General features: G+C 33.9%; 1 protein-coding gene across 5 annotated transcripts; it reads left to right on the top strand.

Annotated features, from left to right (window-relative positions):
- The first annotated feature begins 5,517 nt into the window (after positions 1-5,517).
- Positions 5,518-23,053, top strand: LOC128240565 (uncharacterized). Of its 5 annotated transcripts, XM_052957250.1 has the most exons (13): positions 5,875-7,259; positions 7,473-7,679; positions 8,853-9,633; positions 10,241-10,393; positions 10,485-10,643; positions 11,381-11,599; positions 12,015-12,077; positions 12,627-12,689; positions 15,617-15,748; positions 16,027-16,185; positions 17,098-17,144; positions 18,022-18,061; positions 18,244-23,053. In XM_052957250.1, exons 3-13 carry the CDS (start codon positions 8,991-8,993, stop codon positions 20,760-20,762), a joined length of 4,197 nt encoding a protein of 1,398 aa, XP_052813210.1. In that variant the 5' UTR covers positions 5,875-7,259; positions 7,473-7,679; positions 8,853-8,990; the 3' UTR covers positions 20,763-23,053. The 5 variants fall into 5 exon arrangements, with proteins under 5 accessions (XP_052813212.1, XP_052813207.1, XP_052813210.1 ...); XM_052957252.1 differs by lacking the exons at positions 5,875-7,259; positions 7,473-7,679 and adding an exon at positions 5,518-5,831 and having other exon boundaries at positions 12,630-12,689; XM_052957247.1 differs by lacking the exons at positions 5,875-7,259; positions 7,473-7,679 and adding an exon at positions 5,519-5,831.
- The last annotated feature ends 294 nt before the right edge of the window (positions 23,054-23,347 follow it).

Raw genomic sequence — 23,347 nt, 5'->3', positions numbered from 1 at the left:
CTTTATTTTTTTTAACCTTTTTTGACATAATTTACTGAAGTCCAGTGTTCTGTTTTGACCAAGGCAAGTACATGTAACAACAAAAGATTTTAAAAGTAGTTCTGAAAATTGATATTTTCACTCCTTATTTTGAAGTGAAAATATCAATGATATTTTCACTGTTGTTATTTCACTGTTAAAACCCCATATTTCATCGTAAAGCATGAAAGAAATTATATACTTTGTATACTGTCTGTGTACATTTTGTGTTTCGTTAGTACCTCGTTAGCATAAATAAGTATACTATTCATATACTTTTATTATGTTGTGACGGTGTCAGAACATTTCGGACCATGGACATTACGGACCAAACATTACGGTCCATATTTCGGGACGTTACGGACCATGATTTATAATTTTACTTACTGTTTGTTTTAACTTAATAACGTACCATATTTTGGGACATTACAAACCATGATTTATAACTTTACTCACAGTTTGTTTAATCTTTATAACGTACACTATTTGGGGACATTACGGACCATGATTTATAATTTTACTTACATTTTGTTTAATCTTTATAACGTACACTATTTGGGGACATTATGGACCATGATTTATAATTTTACTTACATTTTGTTTAATCTTTATAACGTACAATATTTGGGGACATAACAGACCATGATTTAGAATTTACTTTGTGACCAACGATCCATTGACAGAATTATATATGGTTATATATAGCATGGACGCTCATGGGCCTATGCATTTAAATAAACTATGAAACTATGCAACTATCTTAATGGACTTCTTATAGTACTATGGGTTTGTGCGCCGTATATTTAACGATTTAAATTAGAAGAATCGATAAATAATTATGTCTCTATTATTTTTGCTTTCTTTTACTGATATCGGTTTTCTTTCTTGACAAATCAGGACGCATTTGGTTTAATTCATTAACTCATAGAATATATTATTTTTTAAGCATTATCGGGATGTTAAAACAGTCATTGTATTACCACCTTTTTCAAAGGGCCCAAACAAGTGGTTCTTGGTGTTTACAATGATCTTGCTTTAAATGTGTATCTTTGTAAATTTTAGAGTCCGAGCGCCCGAAGTAGACACGGATCGTTAACAAAAGTTATACTCTTATCCCCCAAGTTTCTGTTAGTTTATTTTTTTCAGTATAAATGCATGCGTTTATAGTTATGGTTTTATAGAACAGTTTTAAACATCAATTAATTTACGTTCAAACATTCAACATAATTACATAAAATGAAATAGATCAAAATAACCCTTGATGATTCACAAAAAAATAATACGTGTTCATAGATGCACGGCGATCGGCGAGTCAATACATAAAACGAAAGAGATTTAGTATTTAATAACATAATATTGTATAATGTAATGAATACAACAATTTGAATCTAAAGAAAATAAATGTCAATCATACCTTGACATGTCAATAGGTATTACGTTTTCAGAAGACATTTGTACAATACAATATCATCTATAAACCATATTAAAGGCCTAGTTTAAGCTTCTATAAGTGATCCCCCCAAAAAACAACAACAAAAAACAACAACTGTGTATAGTACACAACCTCTGTTTATTGATCTTAATCTACTTGCCTTGATCCCTCTTATCAGATCTCTGATCTGAGTATCCTGCTGTGCAGTTTTAGAAGTTTTATTATAGAAATGGACCCTAAATGGCCCTGAGCCAATAAACGAATACACAGGAAATTGGCCCCTACTGTGACACCAGTGCAATTAGCAGGAGATGCACAGCAGGCGATTATCATGCCAAACATTCCTTAAACTAGGCCTTTAAGCTACAAAGTAGACTGTTTTATTATTCTAAAAACTCTATATACAAATACAGCGAGGTTTTGAACAATATTAACATTCTTTGACATGAGTAGCTCAATGGTTTTTAACATGCTTGGATTTCTTCAAAAATAGTTGGGCAGGTATCTTTGTCTTATTTCGGAATACAAATTGTATGCAAACAGGAAGTAAAACTCATCTTCTAACATGTTACATGATGGACAAGTCTTATCAACAATATCTATTTTGGTTCACTGTATTATCTTTCTACTTTCACGGCATTACCATATCAGTTACGTAGTCATCTGGAAAGATGTTGTTCTTGCAAAAATACATTATCATTTACAACGTAATCACACAATGAGCTTACTCGTGAATTAATGTCTCCAACTATAAAAAAGAGCAGTTTTGTTCGCCATATTTCTCTTATATAGCGATGATATTATCTTGTATCAAATAAAATATATTGCTTTCAAAGTAAATGTTTCTACTAGATGCAGTGTGACTATCTATGAAAGACAGACATACATATAAATCACTAGTTTGCTTTATAAAGCTCTTTTCAATTCTAATCCATAAATGAGAATCATTATGGGACAAAATCAATATACATAAGTGACAAAGTTCTCTCTTATATAGATTTATCACTTTTCGTTATCAAGCCTTGAATGTTCAAAAGTGCAAATCTAAAGTTGTAAAAAATGCACATTCATATGATCACCCTTTTTATTGGTCAATCAAAACACTTCTGAGTTCTCGCTGCGGGCCTCGTGTTTATTGGTCGAATCTTCGTTGGTGTCATATGCGCGCATGCACTTATAGAGCGAGGCTTCTTCTGGCTAGCTGAAGGCTTCGTCCTTGTTGTCGACCTACCCCGTGACTTAGGAATGTTTACAATATCATCTGATTGCGGGGAGGTAAATACACTATTGTCAATATCGCTATAATGTCGAACACTCGGGGTGCATGGTATCTGAACAGTACAAGGGTCTGGCTACGATAACGATTACAATACATGCTCGTTGCTGTATGAATAAATAAATTAGATCGTAGTAAGATATCTATGCGCGGTGATTCACCAGGGTCCGATCAAGGCGTTACTTTCTTGCGAAACCCCGCCTACAGAGGTCACGAAAGTTCGACCGGCTAATGCAAAATGAACCAAAATTTTATCGTACAGAAAGTCAAATGGGAATGTAAATTACAAAATAACAATAGCAGTAATTAGTTAACTTACTCGAATAATTTCATGGAATTAACATTACCTGATCTCTTCGAGCCTCGTTCTGCGAATGGAATGTAAAGTATGCATACATAATGAGAAAGGCCTATGTGAAGAACAATGATTGCAAAAATGCTGATGTAACTAACTAGTATACATTTGTGATTTACCCCCCCCCCCCCCATTTATAAAAATACCAAACTATATCCGCTGTTAGAAAGTCACTTAAAGTCCTAAAGGTAATAGACCAATGTGAGATAAAAAACACACAAAAAAAACAAAAAACAAAAACAAAAACAAAACAACAAAAAAACAACAACACACAACGAATATCTATTTCGATCTTACAGAAAGACGTACATGGAGTTTTGTAGTTATTTGTGGCATACAGATAAGCGCTATTGGTTTCCCAATACGTACATGACTGTATTCTTAAATTATGACAGCGTTACCTGTTTCTTTAAATATAAACCAATGATAATTGCGTTACAATAGATCATGTCATGTTTTACATGAACGTAGGTGCACAGGTTATCACGACATATGATGGCATATGATGTGTTGCATTAAAACAACAACAAAGGACACTCGGGGTGCCTGATATCTGAACAGTACAAGGGTCTGGCTGCGATAACGATTACGCTACATGCTTGTTGCTATATGAATAAATAAAGTAGATCGTAGTAAGATCTCCATGCGCGGTGATTCACCAGGGTCCGATCAAGGCGTTGCTTTTTTACGAAGCCCCGCCTACAGAGGTCACGAAAGTTCGACCGGCTAATGCAAAAAGAACCCAAATTGTATCGTACAGAAAGTCAATGGGAATATAACTAACTAGCATTCATTTGTATTTTACCCCCCACCCAATTTATTAGAAAACCAAACTATATCTCCTAGTTCAACGTCACTCGAAAAACTAGAGTAATAGACCAAGGTTAGATAATAAATCAACAAATAGCTATTTCGATCATTCAGAAAGACGAACATGTAGTTTCGTAGTTGTTCGTTGGCATAAACATAAGCGATTTTGGTTTCCCAATACTTACATGTATTTTTAAATTGTCATATCATTATCTGTTTCTTTAAATACAAACCAATAATACGCGCAATACAATATATCCTGTCATGATTTGCATGGGCGTAGACGCAAAATTCGTCGAGACTGATGGCATATGATTTGTTGCATTAAAACAACAACAAAGGATGAGATTCTTTCCAAGTTAAAATATGTTTCTTTTACCATCATCGGCAGTGTTTCGTTGTATTCTTTCTCTATTTTGTGTGTCATGACTTGTTTAATGCAACGATATATGTAAAACAATAGTGAATAAGGTTACGTTCTACAGGAAGAATAACCCGAAATGAGGTTGCAGCCCGAAGTGAGGACTATGCCCGAGTTCCATAGAAAATTACATTTGTAATGTTTTGTGTACCAATAAGAATCGAGTTTATTCATTTTTTTGTGTGTCAAATCACGCTTACGGACGTCATGTAGACATTTAAGCAAACTTTTTCAGAAGAACGTGTAATCCTCGACAGCTCACACGGAAGCGCTCCGGATTTCTAGTCTCAAGAACATTCCGTCTCATGTTCGATTCTCTAAAAACCTCCAAATGTTGGCTATACGATTAACTAAAAAACAGAAATTAAATGCAATCAGCCAATTCGTTCATTAAAATGTAGTCACCAACCTAGCGTTTTATGGAATATGAATAGACGAAAAGTTTCATTTGTTAGTATAAAATGTTTTTGTATTCTCTGCGCGTTTATTCAATGACATACAAGATATACATCAAATGAGTACCAAGAGTAAGAACCGTATCATGTAAGTATAAACTAAATTTATTTTTACACGAAAAAATACAGTAAAAACATAAATATTAGCTTAGTGTTTTTCTGAAACAATCCGGTATTAAATTGATATAGGTTTATCAATTTCATTCATCAATCTTTTATACAGAATTGCGTTTCAAATTCGATCATTTTGATATTTCTAATGAAAGGAACAATACAATTTTAACTGATGGCAGCAGTCGGTTTGTATGTGTGTTGTCGATCGACAGGTTCTAAATATTGCTCTAGATTTGAAATTTAATTGTTACATAACGGCTTAGTTTACGCCATTATCATTTAATTCGACACCACCTTACAAACAGTAATACATGATTTATCTGTTGCAATGTTTTATCATTGGATGTAATATAAGATAAGCAGACATTTGAGATACCATAACTGCTCATGTTTATGCTCCAATTACATGTTATATTTCAGTTACACTTAGAAAGAAAGTGAAATGGCTATTGCTTAGCCTGGAAATATAACAAAGAATATCCGAAGTATTAAAACAGCTGTTTTGGTACAAATCTGTCAAATCTAACAATAGCAAGTTGGCTAAACAAAAATGGACTAGAGGTCATTATTCAAGTACTTCCGCTTCAAGCTACGCGCATGCGTTTTATCAGTGCGTTTTATCCTCTGAAGTTATTTACATAGTACATATGAACATAACGTTTAGAATCCCATTTTTTTTACAGAAATAAAGGATTGTAATGGGAATCCAATAAACAAGCCGATGCTATTTTTAATACATGGCATTATAACTATTTTAACGAAGTAAATTGCGCATTTGACGAAGAGCTACGAGATGTGATGTTACTTCTGTAAGGTGCTTTTTTTTAGACAAAGCGGGTGAGGCGCTTTACACCTCATCAAATTTATTTTTACTTAAACAAAATATGAGAAATACGGAACTAAAATTAGTGAAATTGATTGGAATGAGACGCTGCCTTTGGATCCAAAAGGTACGTGTATGGTCATTTTCAATTAAAGATTGATAAGTTGGGAAAAACGTTCGTTTTGACTTTCCGTTGAAAATTGCACTCATAAAAACAAAAATAAATGTTATTTAGTGTTCGAGTTGTTTCATTTTTAGAAAAAATGTTGCAAATATTTTCATATATATTTCAAATATATTTCATTTTTGATGAATTCCGGTTTTATTCTAGATGTATTTTCTCTAAAAATTCGACACTTTTTAAGAGTAGGGCGGATCGACCAAGTTCACTAGTCGTTTGCGATTTAGATATTCTTGAGGTGTTTAGTAGATGTTTGAGGCATCCCACTAATAATGAAATTTTAACTCACTATGTTTATAAATGAATATCTACAGACGTATATAAAGTTGTCTTCGAGTGGTATCCCAAACCTGAATTTGGCTTCTATGAGATATCCCAGAATTGCTTGTGAACATAAATAAAGTTCTCTTCATTGCATATGTATAGATATGAACGCATTTATGAAGTATACAGAAATTACATAAGGACAGATATAAACGCATTCTCGAAGTATGGCGAAATTATACATGCAAAGAAATAAACGCATTCGCGAGGAAAACCGAAATTATACATGCAATGAAATAAACGCATTTGCAAAGAATACCGAAATTGCATAATATGTAAAGGAATAAACGCATCTGCCAAGAATAAAAAAAAATGCATATGCTCGGAATAAAATGCATTTGTGAATTATCCCGAAATTACATATCAATGAAATAAACACATTCGCGAGCAATATCAAAATAACATATGAATAGAAAACAAATACATCTGCGAGGTACACCGAAATTACATTTGTACAAAGATAAACGTACTACCCGCATTGCATGTATACAGAAATTAACCTATCAGTAAGGTTCCCAAAAATTGCATGTGTATAGAAATAAACGTATTCGCTAAGTTTTCCAAATTGCATGTGTACAAATTAAACGTATACGCGAAGTATCCCGGAATTGCATATCAAAGAAATAAACACATTCGCGAGATTACGGATTTTTTTGCGGAAATAAACGTATTCGCGAAGATTTTTAAAATTGCATGTGTACAGAAATAAACGTCTCAACAAGTTTCCCAAACTTGCACTGACTTTGTGCACATGATGCACATGGAAATTCCGTGTTTAGAATCCAACTTTTTACAAAATTAAAGTATTGTAATAGGAATCCCATGAACACATCGATGTTTTTTTATTGCCTGCATTATAACGAAAGTAAACGAAGTAACTTGCGCATTTGATGTATAGCTGCTGGATGTGATGTTAATCCTGTAAGGTGCTCTTTGTTTAAAACAAATGTGTTAGGCACCTCACTAAATTAATTCTACTTAAAATCTCATATGAAAAATAAAAATATTTGCAGTTGATCGGAATAAAACACTTTTATTGGACCCGAAAAGGTAATGGTAGTTTTAGAGTTTCCGTTGGAAATAACATGCCTTTTTCATATCCGGCAAAGTTTGACCATGAATTTGGTGTCATTTAATGCATACTCCTAGAAACAAATATAAATGCTTTTTTGTGGAGATCGAGTTATTTTCATTGTTATCATGTCAAACTTGCAAATATTGCAATTATTGCTTTCAATTTTGATGAATTCTGACTTATTCTAGATGCGTTTTCTCTACAAATTCGACATCAAACACTTTAAGAGGGCAGGACTGTTCTACCAAGTCCGATTATCGTATGCGACTTAAAACACTCTAGGTGGATTGCATGTGCAAAGAAATAAACGTCCCAGCGTAGTATCCCATCAGTGCATGTGTATAAAATCAGCAACAACAAAGTCTCCTTGAGATTTCTCATCGTCGGCAACCACGGTACTTTCTTCCGTTACACTTCATACATACCCTGGGCCAATTGACTGTCAAAATCTCGTTTTAATGAATATGCATGGGCAGGAGAGACAACTCTTCTTCCAATTTTACCGAGTTTCCGCAAAACACCCTGCGCGAGGGTTGGGATGAACATGTCTTACAAGAGCGGCTATGGAAGATGCTTTTTCTCCCACCTCAGTTAAACAAAATTAAGTAAAAATGTATTTTTTGCTGGAACTCTTTTGTGCTTAGTGAAACTAATTGCGTACGGCTATGCAATAGCACGTGGTTTGTCATGGTTATGCGCGTAGTGATCCAGTTAATGTTAATAGTCAAATCGGTCTTTTTAAATAGTTCTAAGGAGAATGAAGCATTATTTCTCGAATTGTGCGTGAAAACTGTTTTATGGTGACATTTGAAGCGAGAAATAATTAATTAGCGTTCTAAATATTACCATAAGACAAGATTTCCTTGATGCTACTGACGACAGTCTTCAACACGGGAGGTAGTTACAATCATGTGGTGACCATTAAAAAAGGAGTTCCATACGTGCATTTTATCTTCGCCCGTGGGCAAGATAAGAAAATCTAGCATGGTTAAATGATTGGATCTACTTATCTGAGGTGGGAGAAATAATTGTCTTCCTGTTAGAGGTATCCCGAGATTGCACGTGTACAGAAATAAAAGTCTCCACAATTGTTTTCCAAAATTGCACGTGTACAAAAATAAACGTATCCGCGAAGTATCCATAAATTGCATGTGGACAGAAAAAAACGTCCAAGCGAATTATACCTAAATTGCATGTGGCCAGAAATAAAAATCTCCGCGAAGTATCCATAAACTGCATGTAAGAAATAAACGCATCCTGTAAGTATCGCCAATTCGCATGTGCACATAAATAAGCGATTGTGATGAAATCTGACAACTTATATAATCACGGTCGAGTCACGGTCACTGGTGTCCTTTTTGAGAGGTCATATTAAGGAACCGCTGGTGAGGATTGCACCTACAACCTTTTGGATTGCGGGCGGATATCTATACCACTAAACACTGGTACTCTCAGGATATATGCCTGTAAATCGCATTAAAGTTCCCTTTATAATAAGAATTGTTAAGTTTAACTTTAACTTTGATTGTTTCTTCTTTACATATACATTTTATATTGTCCTGTCGTAGGTTATGAGAGATTATCGATGCAAATATACCTGCGGAGATTTTGGTCTCTTGTAGCAGCACTTTGATACCGTAACTATTTGAAATGATACCGTACGCGACCTTCCTGCACAAACTATATAAATTACTAAAGCGAGAAAGATGACTGCGAGCAATCCACATGGCGAAGAACACTTCACAAGGATAATGAAATATTTGCACGAACCTGGAAGACTATGCATGAAAGAACTAGTAATAAAACGGGCGTTTGACTTAAAGCCCACGGGAGTGACGTCTTGGGGTATAGACGAATTTCTGCAACACAATAAGGCTAAAATTATACAGAAGAAATGGAGACATAATAAAGATGCATTTTATCCTCGAAGTGGCCGCCTTGATTTAGACACATTGGATGTATGTCGCCTTTGTTTTTTACTTTTTAATGTCTGCAGTTTAAAAGGAGAAACCGAACTTGAAAATAGTCTGAACGAGGTAAAGGACATAAGAGACCAAATTTCACATCCCGGGCGATTTTCACTTACACTACCAGAGTACACTTCATTTAAACAAAGATGTGACAGATTCATTGACTTGGCTTTGAATTTTATAAAGGATGATTCATTTTCACGAAAAGTTAGACAAGATGTAGCGTTGATTGACAAACCAATTTCATTGGAGGTAATTGGTGCATACAAGAGCGTTCAAAGAGAAATAGCTTGGAAAACTACTGAAGTACTGGAAGAAATTCAAGATTTCAGGAAGCAATACAAAGAACACAGAGAAGACGATAAAGAGCACAAGGCAGGTTAGTATATACTTCTTTAAAAGGCAGCAGCTTTTGCATCGTTATGAATATAGATACGAATGAACCTATGGTCAATGTACAATAGTACAACTGATTTGCAGGTACTACATCGAGAATCATCTCGAGACAAATAGAATTATATAACATTTGTTGATCTGATTTAGCAAGATATTCGCATTCTTCATCATACATTTTGAGCAAGCAGAAAATATTCAGACAGTTTTTCGACTGTTAAAATTAAGTCTATACATTTGTTAAACCTTACCATGAGTTCTATGTTATCAACTTTATAGATAATAAAATACTTAAAAGGTTAATTAACTAGGTTGCGTCTTATACAGCTTTGTAACATAACAACTATTACTTGATTATTTCGTTCAATTACATTGAAAGCGTAAGAATAAAACCATTATGATTAAAATCCAGATGATGTTTATGTTAGTTTCAATGTTTAATACATTATCTTTTTACACTGACAAAATAAGCACAATGTATTAAACGTTCCTTAATTAGAATTCATGAAAATATATTAAATATGAATATAAAAATATGAAAAATAGCTTTGTTTGACTTTTCATCTATTTGATATCCTGTTTCATTTTACCAGAGCATGTCAGCTTTATGGAAAATCAAAAGAAGAGTTCTTGTGAAACGAATACTAAAATCGAACACCTTGGAGATCAAGCAAAGCTGACGTTGGAAAAGCTGAATTACTTAATACAATTGGAAAAAGTAGACGGCAGTGCAGTACGCGTGACAGGTAGATACCTTAGAATACGCATTTGACATTTAATTGTATTTACACTTGTAGACTCTAGTCAGTGCATGCCTAAAATGTTTATTTTGGACAGGTACAACAGGAACGATACTTTTCAAACATTGTGACAAAGAACAGGAGATGCGTTTGTCGGAGGCTGTTGCAAACATGTTGAAACGTAGAGCTGCTAATGCATGTGAGAATTGTCAAAACGTTTACAAGGCAGTCGAAGACATGCGAAACACAGAATACGGTGAATATTGTTCCTTTCTGTGTACAAGAAATCGCCAAAGTTTGCAAACTATTGTTAATATGTTTACCTTATTCAAACGTACAATCGTAGACGCTGTTTTGAATCATTTGATCACGCACTCCATTTCCATATCGGGACGCACTCGACTACAAACAACCCGTTTTTGTACCATTCCTATGTCCCATGTTAAACTTACGATAACGACTGAAATGCGCGAACAGGTTTCGAAATAATATCACAGTCTACAGGCGCCCCAGGTTAAGAATAACGTAAAGCTTCTGTCGTTCATTTCTTTTATATATTCTGTAAAATACATGATTTACTCATTTATACGAAATAAAAATGCCGCAGTCCCAAAACAATAAAAATAACACTAGCAAATATGAAGTCATAAATGTTACTTTAACATTGTTCTGTATGATATTGAACACCTTTTTTTAAGAACAGATAACAAGTAACGCATGTCAACAGAGAACTTGTGTCTCCGTTTACTCCGCCTACTAATGAATGAACTTTATTCAGCAATACTGTAGTTTTTAGAATGTACACATGCTCGTTTTGGGAGCTTTGCCTTTCAATGGGGAATTGAGTATAAGCAATATGTATTAGATCCGATATTTTACATCTGACATTCCATATGTACATACACTTATATATGAATAAAATGTTAGTGTCTTTGATTTCATATAGGTAGTATTGGTCAAATGTTGTTTATCCATTGTCCTGTTATATTTCAGGCCTCGTGTCGGGTGGAAAAATAGCTTGTGTTCAAATCGTAATTCAGTGCCAGAATTTGAAAAAACAACTGCAATTATTCGATGATGTTATATCTGGAAAAATACAGCATTGGATAAAACCGCTCGAATCTGCACTTAGAGAAGATTTTGATCTTCCAGAATTAGAACTGGAGTTCATTATTGATAGAGATGACTTCTGGCAGTGTATTAACAAAACTGGTATTATAAAGTTACTTTGCTATTATTGAAATGAAATCTTCGGGAACTCACAGGTTAAAATAAATGATTTGGCCTTTGTTCTTTTTATCTAGAAAATATACATTTTTTTCCAGATAGTATATGACCTTCTAGATAAATAGTGTGTATACGTAATCAAATTAAAAAAGATTATCTTCGATAATAATTATTTCCATTTTCTTCTTGTTCTTATTTCTTGATAACTTGACAACTATTTATCTTACAACCAGTGTCTGTAACGCATTGGACATTGTGCCTCAGCTTGTTCCATGTTCAATGTTTGGCTGATTTTTGTTATGTTAGATGCAAAACATGTCTTTATTTAAACAATAAGTCTTTGCACTATGTATCTTGACGTATTTGAAAACCTTTTAAACCACGTGCATTTTTTCTCAAGTGGAAATCATCGAACGAACAATGCTTGAAGATTCCGGCTTTGGACAATCTGACAGATCACCAGGTAAGTTTAATTAAAAGATATGCAGATAAGCTATGATTCTTTTTTACAAAGTCAGCTGTATCAATACTTTGTATATTACAATGAATCTTTGGACCTTCGAGGTGATATCAGTACAAATGAATTTAAGCAATTATTAATTACCTTTCCTTAGTGTTGAGTTCTATATTGATGATCATATATACCCCTCTTTTAAGTGAATTAGCAATTGTTATGCTAAGAAATGCCCTAAAAGCAGCATAAATATTTTTAACGACTCAGTTGAAATGGTTTTCGAAGAGAAGTCGAACGCGACCGGTAGTATGATATCGTTAACAACGGTAGTCACGCAACAGCTTTAAATAAATAAAAATACAATTAGCGCTGCTTTGACCATTAGCTCTACTTATAAATACGAAAAAAATAACATATGTTGTTGTTTGTATTAGTAGATAATTTATCATTAAATAACGATCAAGTTAATTTTCGTTAAAGAAGAAATTTTTATACTTGCATGTAATGAAAATATATTTTGATACATGTTTTTCTATCATGATTATACTTGTAAACAAGAAGATGGATCTAGCGATGACAACCAGGAAACAGATAATGGTGACGGGCAAGCAATTGAAAACGGTACATATATTTTTATATTTTTTTTGGAAGTTTATTGATAACGGATTAAATATACTACCATATCATAAAACCGATGGCAATAAAAAGTGTCAAATCTGGATATCTCGTGATTCAATATAAGTTTGGTCGTATTTGAAAGGATACTACATGCTGGATTTTAATATGTAAAATAAATGACCAACAATACAGTTATTGAAGGTTTTTAGCTCTACTGGCCAAAGGCCAGAAGAGCTTATGCGATGGTAATGTGTACGTCGTATGTGCGTCTATGCGTCAGTGCGTCTGTAAACAATTGCTTGTGAACACGATACATTCTTCAGTTTTGAAACTTGTACAGTATTTAGATATCCATCAGAGCAGGTTACTTTCGAAAACCAGCAAGATCCGCCCATGCATGCATAGATTATGGCCCTTGAAAGTATAAACAATGCTATTTTTTGCCAAGTCTACATAAAAAGCCAAGTCTAGGATTAAAGGGTGACAACTTATTTTTTGGGTTGTGCAGTTGGTTTTATGTTGTACACCCCCTTGCCCTTTTTGAAAGAGATCAAAATTACAGTTTAAAGGTTCGGTTGATTTTTAGCTCTATTGGCCAAAGAGCAGAAGTGTCTGTCGTTCACGCATGCATCTAAACACAATTGTTTGTGAATGTTTGTTCAAATTATGGGTTCACAGGTTTGGTATACTTAAATTGGGAAATTATTGAAAATCTTTTTGTCTGAAACCGCTAGGCAGACCCTTGCTATTTTGAATAAGGCATAATTTAGTGGTCCGCTACCATGGTTGTTCAAATTATGTCCCTGGGGTCAAAACTGGCCCTGCCCCGGGGTCACAACTTTCCTAGAGACTTATTTAAGAAAAACTTTCAAAATCTTCTTGTTTCAAACCACAAGGCTCAAACCATTGATATTTGTCGTGGAACATCATATGATGACTATCTAGCAAAACAGTTTAAATTATGCCCCTAAGGCCAAAGCTTGCCCCAACCCTTTTGACCTACTTTTTATTTTTAAAGCTACAGCAATGAAATTTGGACCATGTGTACAGTTTTGCAAACGAGCATCAATGTTGTCCTCGGATAACATTGACTGTGACCTTTTGACCTACTTTCTTAATTTTTAAGCTACAACAATGAAATTTGGACCATGTGTACAGTTTTGCAAACGAGCATCAATGTTGTTTTTAGATGACCTTGACTGTGACCTTTTGACCTACTTTCTTATTTTTGAAGCTACAGAAATAAAATTTGGGCCATATGTACTGTTTTGTAAACAAATATCAATGTTCTCCTCAGATGACATTGACTGTGACATTTTGACCTACTTTCTTAATTTTGAAGCAACAGCAGTGAAATATTGGCCATGAGTACAAATTTGAAAACAAATATTTGTTTTCCTCAGATGACCTTTACTTGGCACATATTAAAATAGTTCATGCAACTAATCTGCTTACAACACTTTCTGTCCTTAGATATTGAACGAACAACGTTTTCAGCTAACCCAAACACAAAAAGTGAACTATATGTTCGTTGCCTATTACCCATACATACATACTCTGGATTGAAAATGACCACAAGAGCCATGCCAGTAGAGCATAGGCCATCATGGGCCTCTTGTTTATTTCAATTATAATTGGCCGTTAAATTACGAATTTAGAAATTTTCAAACCGTATTGTTTGTAATCTTAATATTTGTTATAATTTTAACATATTCTTTCGCTACCCGTACACTTATAGCATAAATGGGGTCACCAGACATTCAGAATTTCAGAAGTATTTGTCGGTTACCTTATTAAAAATACATGTTTTTTTTCCTTGTGTGTTCGTTTCTTATTTGTCTGGTTATTTTGTCGTGCCTTTAAATAAGACCGGATACTTTAAGTGTTTTGGGAACTGGGTTTGACTCTGTTATATTCGTCATACAGCCATATGAATATCTGACTTATTTGTATCTATTCGCTTAATTGGTTACAATAGTTACTGTAACGCAATCTTTCTAGTATGAATGTTACACACGTATAAAACCTTTAAGGCCTTCCACAGTGTAAAAATGGGTTGTGAAGGCCAACAATTAAAATGTTCATTAATACAATATAAACTTCAGGGACAAGCCCAGCAGTAGTCAAAATTTCAATAATAAACTGTTTTTTTAGTTTTGAGAAATAATATTTTTCAGGAGTAAAACACATCTTTTGCAGCATCTTTTGGTGTAAAAAGTAGTTGATCAAATTTTAAAAAATAATATATTATCTTATTTGGGATGAGAAAACATTTTTTTAAAACTCTGTCAACAATTTAAATATGTGTGTCAAAATAGTTGCAACATTGTTAATCGGGTTGAATCTTATTTCGTTAAGTTTGCTCAGCTTCTTTTTACATAAGCAAATGTTGCAACTGACGATTTCATTTTGCTTCCTAGAAATTGAACCTCAAAACTAAATAAAAAAAATGTCCAAACATTGTATGTATTGGTTTTTTAAACATTCTTTTTCGCTATGGAAGCCCCTTTAGACTACTAAACTTGCCAGTATACTTTAAAGTTGATATTAGAACATTACCTTTTCGTTCTTATACTTGTCTATTTAAAGCAAATTTGATTTATAAAAGTATACAAATTTAGTATGGCTTAAAACAGAATACACTGTATTTAAATACTGTGAAATCATTAGTTTTTCGTCGGCACAAAATGTCGGGTTTTTTTCAATTCTATTTATCATTGGTTCTTAAATTCATGATATTTGCACTTTCATTTCTTTTAACAAAGAATCATGATAAGAAATAATGTTCCTTTGTCATCTCAAAATCGTGGTTTATTTTAAACAACTAAATAAAAAAATGAGGAAACACGAACAAAAGTGATTTTACATTTCAACATTACATTTATGAATTGCAATATAAATGATTAAATCCGTTATTTTTCTATCGGAAGATACCGAAAGTACGGTATTAGAAGTAAACTCATATGAGAGGATACATGAAGAATATGACCCAGTGATCTGCGAAAACCAGCATGATGTAGGCAACTCAATGACTCTTTTTCAGAAAGATGTTCATAAAACAGGTATATTGAAAAAAGCATACAGTTTCCGCATTAACCTTTTATTAATAAGTTTGAGTTGTGACATTCGTTTTTAAAGAAATGAACAAGTGAAACTCGTTGTAAATAGATCAAATGCAGGTGTATTACTTATTACATCCCATTGACAGCCAATTGAAGGCAGTGCTTTATTTCATAGGAATTATTCAAATAAAGGTTGCAGTTAAACTATAACACTGTATTTAAAAAGGACATACAATTTATCAATTGCAATATAATAAATGAATGAATTCGTTATTTAGTTCACTTACAAGATAAAGACAGTATAGTCTTAGAAATGAAGTCCAAGGAAGGGATACACGACAAAAACGCTACAGTGATCGGCGAAAACCAGCAAGATACACAGATACAAGATGAAGGCAACTCAACGCCTCTTTTTCAAAAATGTGTCCCTGAAACAGGTAAATACAAGCAGTACTTGTAATGAACTCATCGTACTGCTACTTTTTCGAATCGTCGTTTAATCCATACGATTGATACATTCAGTTCCGATAAAATTTGACATACGTCACCATATATTTTATCCGATCGGACAATAAATCGCCCCCTTTTAAATTAGTATATAGTTGGTTAAATTTTGTACAGCCGTAAAGTTTGATAATCCGATTATGATGAAACATGTTGATAATGTTTATGATCAGTGTCCAGACTTCCACCATAAACTTGGAGAAAATGTTATGGACATATTTCTCAGTCGATCCTGGGTTAACTCACATTCTTAAAACATGGCTCATTCAAGTTAAACAAAAGTAGGGTTAAAATAATATCTTAGACATTCAGTATCCAACCATCTGGAAACTTGGGTTAAATGTTTGTGGGCCTAACGTATAAACCATGTTCGTTCGTCAGATAGAGCTCCCCTTGACAAACCAAACTTTTAATTGACAATACGATTGGTACCTTGCTTATGTAGACAATAAATTTATTTGGTGACAGTGTTTTCGTCTCCAATGCCCGGTTTAATTCTGATTGTCAAATTTATCGTGCCAGTAACACTTAATTTATGCCCTTTTACATTTAGATACGGTTCATGTTTGGATATAATAATAAGATAAATTACTATATTTTCAATGCATTTGTGCTTCTGACCTTTAACATTGAACCTGATATTATATTTTGCTTTAAATCACAATAATGGGCGCCCCCAGCAGGCGAAACACTGTGGAATATTAGTTTCTTACAATGCTGCATAGTTCATCATCGATTTAACCAAAGGTACTTATGGAATGGCAAATTAACAGTGACTGACGGGATTCAGATAGTATCATAAAGGAGCAAACAATTGATCTAGTGCATGTTTTCGTCAATTTCAGGAGACCTAGATTTCTTGGATGCTTGTCCTTGGCCTATGCAAGTACATGTAAGTTCCGAGACAGTGAGGACAACAAGCTAAAATATTCAACTTAGGAGTATCAAAATTGTATTTTAATATAGCTAGGATCAATGCATATGAGCAATTGATTTTTTCTCAATCCACGATATATAATGAATGGCAATTCTAAAAGCGATTTTATTTTACTTTTAATATTTAGTAACTTGATGGATTTTCCAAAACATTTTATAGCATGAGCAAAGAAAAAAAGCAGGTACTTTAAGTTAAAGACTTTAAATAATCTGACTGTTTGATATTTTAGGCATTTCTATGGCATAAGAAGTATAAATCGTTGTTAAGCGATCATATAATGCATTCGAGGATGAATTGATGCAGTTTAATTATTAGGAATACACACTACCTAGGATTCCTTTAAAATCCTTCGTCGCTTACACTTTAATTAAGTTATTGTGTTGGTTGAAACATTGTCTAGCAGTTTTTTGTCTAGTTAGGTCATACATTTTTCCTTGGATCTGGTTTTGGCTCGCCTTGAAAACAATTCCAATTTTAATGCGATTCATACAACCTTATGTTTGGTATCCAGCTTAACATGACTACATCTTGAATCTTTGGTTAAAGTTTACCAAATCGCTGTTCTCAATGGTTCATTAAGAAATGCACAGAAAATCCATTATCAAGTTTCAATTGGCCTCGTATCGGAGGTCATAATTTCTTTACAAACTTACATAAATTTAGAAGTTACCCTTTGCTTTCGTATGCACTTATAGATGTTGGGACTCTTAACTCAATTTCTATGCTTACCAATTGTTAGTGTACATGTTTTGTTTAGTGCCAATCGTTCATTCAAATATTGGCTCTTGTAGGGTATATTGTTCTTAAAATATGCTGTGTTCATGCCTTTCAGGTTCAAAATAGACATGCAGTATTCGAGTCTTTATTCAAGGGTAAGTTTATGCAATTAGTTAAAAGAGACAATATACGTAAAAAGTGGCATCAGATAACATAGCTGATAATAGAAGCTGATGGATTGGAAAATGAGATATAGCTTCAAACATTATTTTCGGGTACTTTATCATGTACTTCGATATATTGTACATACTATAATATGTGATATATTTTATTTCAGATTTCCGACGTGATTTATTGAACTTTTACAAAAAACAGATGTTATATCCGTTATCCCCATTGCTTGACATAGACTGCGATTTGGAAGAATTTTATGTCAAACCACGCATTTCAAAAATCTCTTACAAAATGTTTGAACCAAAGACAACGGCAATGCATTATCTTGCAACACTTGATGAAATATTTGAGGACAGGAGCTCAGATACGCAATGCATTTACATCAAAGGTGATCCGGGTGTTGGAAAAACAACGCTTTGTAATTATCTGACACGATCGTGGTGTTCAACACAAAGGGATGTAGTGGAAAGACAGCAGAACAAGACAAGAGGAGGTACTGCCTCATGCTTAAAGAGTGACGCTCTGAGGCACTTCGACATTACTTTTTTGGTAAAGTTAGGCGAGTTAAACGCAAGCTTTCATGATGTCAAAGCGATATTGAAAGAGTCAGTGATTTGCGGAATTCTCTCTTACCAAAATTATGACAGGGCATTTCTTGAACATGTTTTTGCTCAGAAAACATGCTTAGTTATACTCGATGGATTAGATGAACTGCGAGCGCCTACTTATTTGCAATTGATAAACGAACTCGACAATATAGTTGAATCTGAGGAAACGACAAATACGTTCCTTGTTACATCTTCACAAGCGATTTCGGATCACTGGGATTTTCAGTATTTTTTGCTTGAAACAATGGACACAAACTGTGCTCTTTGCTTGATTCATTCCGTTTGCTCACTCTTTCCCGATTACAACCGTACGGCGCACTCGTTTCTACTGGAAGTGGCCCAAAACGACTTGCAGTGTATGCTGACGAATCCTCGTTACATACTGCAGTTATTATCGCTTTGGTTTGCGAACCAGGAACTTGGATCCTCCAGATGTGAGGTCTACAGTAATACCATTGAGCTGCTGTTTTCAAAAGAACATTCAATGCACAAAATACAGTATCAGGGGAACATAACGCATACTCATTCAACGCTTCCAAACTGTTTCAGTAAAACTCAGCTCTGTCAAGCTCGTTCAAAGTTGTTGCTAGACCTTTCACAAATAGCATTTGCATCGTTGTTTGATGGATTCAACTTGCCAATCAAACCTGCGTATAAAGGTCAACTGAACGAGGAAGACGAAAATTTTGCTTTGAAAACAGGAATTGTTGGCAAATTAGTAGGCGGAGAACGGGTTTTCAGTTTTATGGACCAAACGGTAAAGGAGTTCCTTGCTGCTATCCATTTTTGGGCATTTGAAGAAGACATCAAGTACCTTATGACATGCACCCCAGGATATAATCGGAATATTGTTTTGACCAGAGAACTATTTTGCTTCATATGCGGAATGAACAAATCAGTTGGCGAATACATTTCAAAGATATATTCACATGTCTGCGTACAAGACATGTGTTCTGAAGACATTATAAGGCCAGAATCAGTCGACAAATTGTTAAAGAGTACACTGGACGCTTGGCAAGAAGCCAAACCAGATGTTGATCACTTCATATTTAGTGTTGCAAAGGTGACAGGCACACCAACAAAGAACACATGGCAAACACAGAAAAGAAAACATATAGCTTTCCTTTCATTCGAGAACATATCTACGACCGAAATGTACGAATATTTGATAGATCTCTGTTGTATTTCGCTCTCGTACATAAATATTCAGTCATCAGTGAAGACAATCATAAAGCCGACGTTTTTTGATAGTTGCATTAATTTGCACACACTTTATGTCCATAACATAGAAATAAATGGAATGCTTGATCTCTCGTCATGCCGAAGTCTGTCCGCGTTGACTCTAAGAAATGTAGATGCTCAAAACATCGTCATATTCGATAAACGTATAGCTGTGTTATGCCTTGATATTTTGGATGACATGTATTTCGCCAAAGCACTCAACAAGGATCATTTAACGAGGTATTCAGTGTTTCATGAACAAGGATATCTAAAACTTTTAAAGAGCGGGAACGTGGGTGACAAAGCTGAAATAAACACACAATATTTGCCCGTCATCGGCAAGTCAAATAAGCTAGACTTCATCGCCGGATTGTATAAGTTGCACGAGCTCTCACTGGTGCATATTGAGATTTATGACTGTCTTGATCTCTCTTGTTGTAAACAATTATCTGCTCTTACGGTGTCTGATGTGCGAGTGCCAAAGATAATTATAAACGCCGAAAACATCGCAAAACTGTGCATTAATTTTCGAGGTGAATTGGAGCAAACTTCACGATTCTCAAAACGACTGAAATGTCTTGTTATTGAACATGCCAATCTTGTGTTGGCTTTAGATCTTATAAACTGCACACATTTACAAATGTTACATTTGAGAAACGTCGATTTGAATTCCATGTCCCTTAAACAACACGCGATACAAGTATGTTCATTATATGGTCGTGTTGGCACTTCTAACTGTGGATGGAAGTCGGTTTTAAAGTCTCTTGAAATGTCAAAAAACTTGCGCCAATTGACGGTCTATCAAGTGCCTAGTGACGTGTTACCAATTCTTCGAAATTTAGCGTTGTTTTAACACTATGTTTAAAATGACATGTTTACACTTAGCATATACAGAAATGTGTTTGAATCGTTAACAGCATTTATAAAAAAAGTCATTAGATAGGTTGTACTTAATATCGCAAATATAGACATAGCTTAGTGATTATGGCAATTTTGCGAATATGCTGTTATTAGATATTTAACTACCAGTTCTTTCACACACATATTCCATTCATCTTGTATACTAGTTTGTGATTTTTTGTGATATGTTATATTAAGACGTGTTAATAGCATAATCCAGTTTTGTATTTAGTGAGATCATTATGAATATCAAATATGATATATAGAGGATACCTGCTTGTTTCAGTGTAATATTGCAACATATTTCACCGAGTGAGCACCAAAAGCTATATTTAATGAGAGGTTAAATATCTTGCGATCTTTGAACATTTGACCCAGCCCTATATTCGCTGATGTTTGATTCGAATATAATAACGGGCTTAAATTTGAAGACAAGAAAGAATATTTTGAATTGTTAATATTTTAAGATGTGTTTTAATGAGCATCGGCAAATGTTAAAAAATAAATTACTGCACTATTTTCAAAAGATGTGGGAAACGTTTTTCATTCTTTGGAAATGTTGTTTTATGTAATGCTATCATTTGGCAGAATCACTCATAACCAAACATTTAGAAACACTTTATCTCTGTCTTTAGAATACAATCAACATTTTTAGCCAATGAAATGGCAGCTGCTGCCACTCATCCGGTATATACCTTATGTGCCAATCTTGCGCTGACAATGTGTCAGCCATTGATTTTGTGTTCTAAGTCAGTTAGATGACATTAAGCTATGATTAAGAAGGGTCCGTTCGATATTTTCACTCCGCCCATTCTTTATCATTAATATTTTACTTCATGTCATCTAACTATAACGAGGCGTTTATGTCTCGCGTTCAGCCTTATTTGCCCCTTACCTTGTGCCTCTAAACAACGTTTATAAATGCAATGTTTGACTACTGGGCTTGTCCCTGTAGTTTCATATATTGTCACTACTAACTTATCTTTATATGTATAATCTTTATAAATATAGGATGTCAGAGTAAAAATAACTTTACAAATAATATGCGGAAAACTGCAGTTATTCCAGATAGTTGTTGTTTAAACGTATTTTTGTGTGAACATTTTAATACTTGCTCACAATAGCATGACATATGTGACGGATAGATATATAACGTATGTTTTACAAAAGAGTTTGTACAATTAAGTCACGCAAACGAACAGTACCAATAAACTCGTTACATTATACTATCGACCAAAATGCCGTCTTTTGATTATAAAAATGTGTGATGCGCTCATCATTTCGAAAAAGGTAGAAGTTGCGAATTAATATTTGCACTTATAGCTGTCAGTACAAAGAAATGTTGCAGCTATTCTTAATCTCTTAAACTTGAATAATGCACCAGTACCTGGATACTAAAAGCAGTCCACTAGCAAGTAGCGTTTCGCAACCTCTCAATTGCCTTACATATGTAGTGTAAGTTGTTATTGACCATTTAGTCAGGTCAATTAAGGAACTAAATCTTCAACAAATACTAGTTAAATTACGTTTAAGGGTTAACTTTCCTGACATCCCTATTTTTTTGTTTTAGAAGACAATAAAGTTATGAGATAATTTCTTTGCTAAATCAATGCGCAAACTCATGGACATAATAAGGAAAATACCTGTACATTGTCATTGTATTACACGAGTGAGTTAACGATTCGGATGTACAATTGGTGAAATCTTAATTTCTGGTGATCCATAATTTGTTGAAAAGCGTTAAAAGTGTTAATGAAGAACATCTTCTTTTCTGAAAATAAAAATATTTAAAACACGTTGGTTTGACATTGAAAACATCGATATATATTAGGTCCGATTTTTGCTGAAATAAAGAAAAATAATACAAACTGCCATGATTTTATCTCTTATGTATTTTTGGTCAAATATTTTACATTTAAGTTATCAGTAACCATTGCACTTTAAAATCATACCAAATTCCATGGAGTCACCAGGTACCAACAATTAAAACTATTGCCAATAGCATGATTAAATGGCAGGTTTATTTATATATTTGACACTAAAAGTGGGTCTGCAGATCTACTTAAAAGTTTTCGATTTTTATATATATTAAAGCGTGCTCAATTACAAACCCAATGTTGTTGAATATGACTTATGTCTAGACAAATGATTTTACATTATCAATAGTATAACATGTTGGAATGTGTTTGAGTTTATTTCTATACATGTATGAATTATTTGCAATAAATAAATATCTTCGATATATTTCAGGCTCATTTATTTTTACAAGTCAGTAATATTTGAAAGTACCCATACCTACCTACGGTAAATATTTACATATACTTATGCGAAAAACTAATGCATAATGTGCTTCATTAGTTGAACGCATATCCCTCGTCCATTTGCATTCATATTGTTATAAAAAACACATACCCTGATAATGAAAGCACCACGCGTTTGATCGGTTAAATGGCGTTTATCAAGTGTGATGGCGACATACGAGTGAAGTCATTGATGTCAATGGTGTTCACGCAGACGATTGTATACTTTGTTGTCTTT

Source organism: Mya arenaria, chromosome 7 (assembly GCF_026914265.1).
Source record: "Mya arenaria isolate MELC-2E11 chromosome 7, ASM2691426v1".
Taxonomy (NCBI): Eukaryota; Metazoa; Mollusca; class Bivalvia; order Myida; family Myidae; genus Mya; species Mya arenaria.
Note: the sequence above shows the minus strand (reverse complement) of the source record. Positions and strands in the feature narration are given on the sequence as shown.